At 45.1% G+C, this 4,418-nt stretch overlaps 1 protein-coding gene across 1 annotated transcript in view; it reads left to right on the top strand.

The window, feature by feature from the left end:
• LOC102753851 (isoleucine--tRNA ligase, cytoplasmic-like) overlaps positions 1-4,412 on the top strand; it is a 6,004-nt gene extending 1,592 nt beyond the window's left edge. Inside the window, exon 3 of the mRNA XM_006758982.2 lies at positions 4,303-4,412. Coding sequence (XP_006759045.1) covers positions 4,303-4,385 — 83 coding nt within the window. The 3' untranslated portion in view covers positions 4,386-4,412. The remainder of the gene's footprint in view (positions 1-4,302) is intronic.
• Positions 4,413-4,418: the final 6 nt, after the last annotated feature.

The following is a 4,418-nucleotide window of genomic DNA, read 5'->3' as shown; positions in this document are numbered from 1 at the left end:
CCAGCCCCTCATCCAGACTGGCCAGGCACCCCAGCGGGCCCCCCACCCGGATCCAGGACATCCTTCAGGGCAAACCAGCCAGCCCCCACCCGTGCATGAGGCCCCTATTTTTTATATAATAAAAGGGTAATATGCAAATTGACCCTAACCCCAGAAACTACTGGGAATGACTGGTCACTATGACACACACTGACCACCAGGGGGCAGACGCTCAATGCAGGAGCTGCCCCCTGGTGGTCAGTGTGCTTCCACAGGGGGAGCTCTGCTCAGCCACAAGCCAGGCTGTCGGCTGCCAGCACAGCAGTGATGGCCGGAGCCTCTCCCACCTGCTCTGCAGCGCTAAGGATGTCCGACTGCAGCTTAGGCCTGTTCGCCGCTGGCAAGTGGACATTTCCAGAGGGCTCCTGGGCTGCCAGAGGGATGTCTGACTGACAGCTTAGGCCCGATCCCCTGGGGAGCAGACCTAAGCCAGCAGGTGGACATCCCCCAAGGGGTCCCAGACTGCGAGAAGGCACAGGCCAGGCTGAGGGACCCCCCGAGTGCACAAATTTTTGTGCAATAAAAGCCTAATATGCTAAGCGTCCAGTCATCTAGTTGCCCATTGAACCAATCAAAGCATAATATGCTAATGATATGCTAAGGCCGCTCAACCGCTTGCTATGACGTGCAGTGACCGTCATGGGGCAGACGCTCCAACCAGTAGGTTAGCTGGCTACTGGGGTCCGCCTGATCGGGACTGAGTGAGATGGGCCGGACGTGCCCTAAAGCCCTCCCGCGGCCCCTCTCCAGCTAGCCACCCTCCCGTGTCCCTCCCCAGCTCCAGTCCTGCACCGGAGGGGTCCTTTGGCCTGACCTACGCCTTCTCGCAACATGGGCTGAGGGACACGCGCCCCCCCCCCCCCCCCCCCCCCCCCCCTCCCCGCGGTGCATGAATTTCGTGCACCCGGCCTCTAGTTGTCAAATAACAGTGGAAAGTTAAAACTGACATGATTGCCTAGCACACTTGCTTTTCAACCTGAAGGACTCCCTTTACCATGTTTAGTGGAAATGAACTCCCTCAACTTCTCTTTTTTGGAGAATGCTTTAATTACTTCTTCTTAATTTTGAAGAACAGTTTTGCCAGATAGAGATTTCATGTTAATAGTTTTTCAGTATTTTAAATATGTTAGTCCACTACCTTTGGCTTCCATGTTTTCTGATTGGAAATTGGCTACTCATTAGTATACCTGTCATGTGGTTTCTTTTTTGTTGCTTTCAAGATTTGGTCACTATTTCGTCAAATGTTCTTTCTATCTTTTCTTCTCCTTCCAAAACTCTCATAATGGATATGTTAGTCCATTTGACTGTATTATTTCAAATGTTCTATTTCAAGATCACTGATTTTTCTGACTGCTCAAACATGCTATTTACTAGTAGCCCCTCTTGTGAATTTATTTCAGTTGTTTTACTTTTCCGCTCCAGAATCTCTCTTTGGTTTCTTTCATACTTTCTCTATTGGTATTCTTAATTTGTTGATACATTGCTTTCTTGGATTTCTTTAATTATTTGTGGCTTCCATTGGCCTTTTCATTGGTTCGCGGTTTTCCCTTTAAGAGAGTTACTATAGAGTGTAAGTTCAAATATTTGCGTTTTCTAAAGGACAGATTCTGTCTATTTAGCTTTTCCTCTGACTATGCCATAACTTTCCTGCTTCTTTGTATGCCTTGTGATACTTTTGATGTTGAAAATTGGACATTTGAATATTAAGCTCTCCCCCTCCCCAGGGCGTGTGCTATTTCTGATTTTTTTTTTTAATTGATTTCAGGTAGAAGAAGGGGGAGGGAGAGAAGGATCGAAACATCAGTGATGAGAGAGAATCTTTGATTGGCTGCCTCATGCACACCCCTTACTGGGGATCGAGCCCACACCCAGGCATGTGCCCTTGACCAGAGTTGAACCTGAGACCCTTCATTCCACAGGCCAACGCTCTATTCACTGAGCCAAACTGGTTAGGACTATTTCTGATTTTTGAAAGCTGTAATTGTTCATTTGTTTTATGGCGAAGACCATATTCCTTGTTGTGTGTAGTCATTGCAGTCTCTGTTCCGTTAGCTTGTTTTCAGCTACTGTTTAACAGATTATCTTGACCCCCAGGAGCTAAAAGCATAACAAAATACCCACCTCTCTTAGTCTTTGGAGATTGGCTTGTGATGGGCCACTCATTCAGCACAGCCAAGCTATTTACAGCTCTGCCTCCGCCTTTACCTTCTGTTTGCACTCAGCCTAAAGAGCAGCCAGATTTAGCCAGAAAAGCCTTTTACCTTTTTCAGAATTGAAAGCTTTGGGTCTTCTCAGGTGTTTTCTGTCTATACATCCGGGCCTGGACATGCATGTAGCTTTCTAAAATTACTCAGGATTCATGGGCAATTGTTAAAGCCCCAATTATCCAAAGAATCTCTCTCCTACTTTTCCTCCCAGGCCTTCGACAGCCTATGTATGTTTCAGTGATAATCGTTTATTCCACACAACTGTGGGGTTTTTGTTTGCCTTATAATGTTTTTAAGCAATACCTACCACTTTCCACCCTGACCGAGTTCCAAGTTAGGCAAAACAGAGATAAGTACTTTATGTAAGCCCTTCAGAGAAGTTAGAACAAACACAGTATTTTTGCTCTGTTTCTCCTAGAAATAGGTGCCAGGGTCCCACACTGGGCACATGGGCTGCTGTCATCAAGCCCGCCACCAAGACAGCAGGTGACGGCACACACGCTGTTATCTTTGGCCTCATTTTCACTGTATTTTTTTTCTCTAAAAACTGTCTTTCATAAAATATTAATATTTTTGCCAAACCGGTTTGGCTCAGTGGATAGAGCGTCAGCCTGCGGACTGAAAGGTCCCAGGTTCGATTCCGGTCAAGGGCATGTACCTGGGTTGTGGGCACATCCCCAGTGGGAGATGTGCAGGAGGCAGCTGATCGATGTTTCTAACTCTCTCCCTTCCTCTCTGTAAAAAATCAATAAAATGTATTTTAAAAAAATATTAATATTTTGGTAAATAGAACAATCATGTAATGCTCACAGTTTTAAACACTCACTGATACCTTCTTGCTTGTTCCACTAGATTCTAAATTTCATCTCCAGATCCTGCAGTTACTATCTGTTAAGGAGGCAGCTTTGAGAGTATTTTTACATTCAGGATTCCTGCTTGGACAAGAGCCATTTTTAGAGAAAATTGATTTCTTCTTTGAATTCAGATCTGGGTAGAAGCAAAATGCAGCAGAGTAGGCAAAGAGCTTTTTAAACTTTTGTCACTCTGAGTTTTTATATATTCGGTATTAATTGCATTTGTGTTATACTTTGGATACTGGAATTTTTTATCTTTGGGCATATTGGGTCCTGTATTTTTGGACATGAGCCCTTCAGTTTTGGAAAAGTTCCCGTTATCAGTGTGGTTCAACAAAACCAGTTCTTGTTTTCTGGCATTTCCTAGGTTTACCATGTACTCTTATTCCCCCAGACCCGGAAATAGCTTTTCTTTCCATTACTGAAAGTTAATATTTAGAAACCACAAATCTGGCCCACTGGCTTGGTTTTGTTCTAGGCTTTTTCTGTCTATCTAGGGAATGCCTGTGGTGTGATATGGAGGGAAGGGCATGAGGACAATAGGGGCAATGCCCAGCATTACTTCGGTGGAGGCACAGTCCTTCATAAGTTAAACAAAGAATGAGCCCTCAGCTATACACAGTCGGGTCCAACTACAAACGTGGAGAGAGGGCTTCATACAGGGCCTCTGTCACTTCTGGCCCCAACTACAACCTCTCAGGTTTGACAGTATGTTAGCAGGTTTCACAGAACTCACTGGAAGCGTTTGCATTCATGACTACATTTACTGCAGGGAAAGGAATAATGTGTAGGGCCAAATAGGAGAGCTGTGCAGGCGCAGAGCTTCAGCTGTCCTCTCCCAGGAGCATAGATGGGGTTTCCTTCTCCTGACCCTGGTGCATGCCAGTGTACAGTGGGCTCCCACACAGGGAAGCTCACCCTTGGTGCCTTGCTTTGTATTGAGGCTTTATTACATAGGCATGACTGAGTCATTGCCCACATGGTTGAGCTTACTTTTACCTTGAATTATATGTTTGATCTTTCTGGTGTGGCGTCCTCCCCCCTGAGTCAGCTATCTCCCTTGCATAAATTATCATGTGTGATGAAAGGTCAGACCTCTCTTGGGGTGAGGACAAATTTATTGCTTACTCAGGCAGCTGACATTTTTATGGTATGTAGAATAGAAAGAAAATTTATTTATTTTTAATCTCTTTTCGCTCTAGAAATTACAGAAGAAATTCCCCTGAACACTTTGAACACGAAGACTGTGTATCTTTCTGTATTTCCAACAACGGCTGACTTCTAACTTTCTGTTATCAGTGTGGTTCAGTCAACCTTT

Source organism: Myotis davidii, unplaced genomic scaffold, assembly GCF_000327345.1.
Source record: "Myotis davidii unplaced genomic scaffold, ASM32734v1 scaffold2996, whole genome shotgun sequence".
In the NCBI taxonomy this organism is placed as follows: Eukaryota; Metazoa; Chordata; class Mammalia; order Chiroptera; family Vespertilionidae; genus Myotis; species Myotis davidii.
The sequence above is the reverse complement of the archived record's forward strand: the minus strand, read 5'-3'. Positions and strand labels throughout refer to the sequence as shown.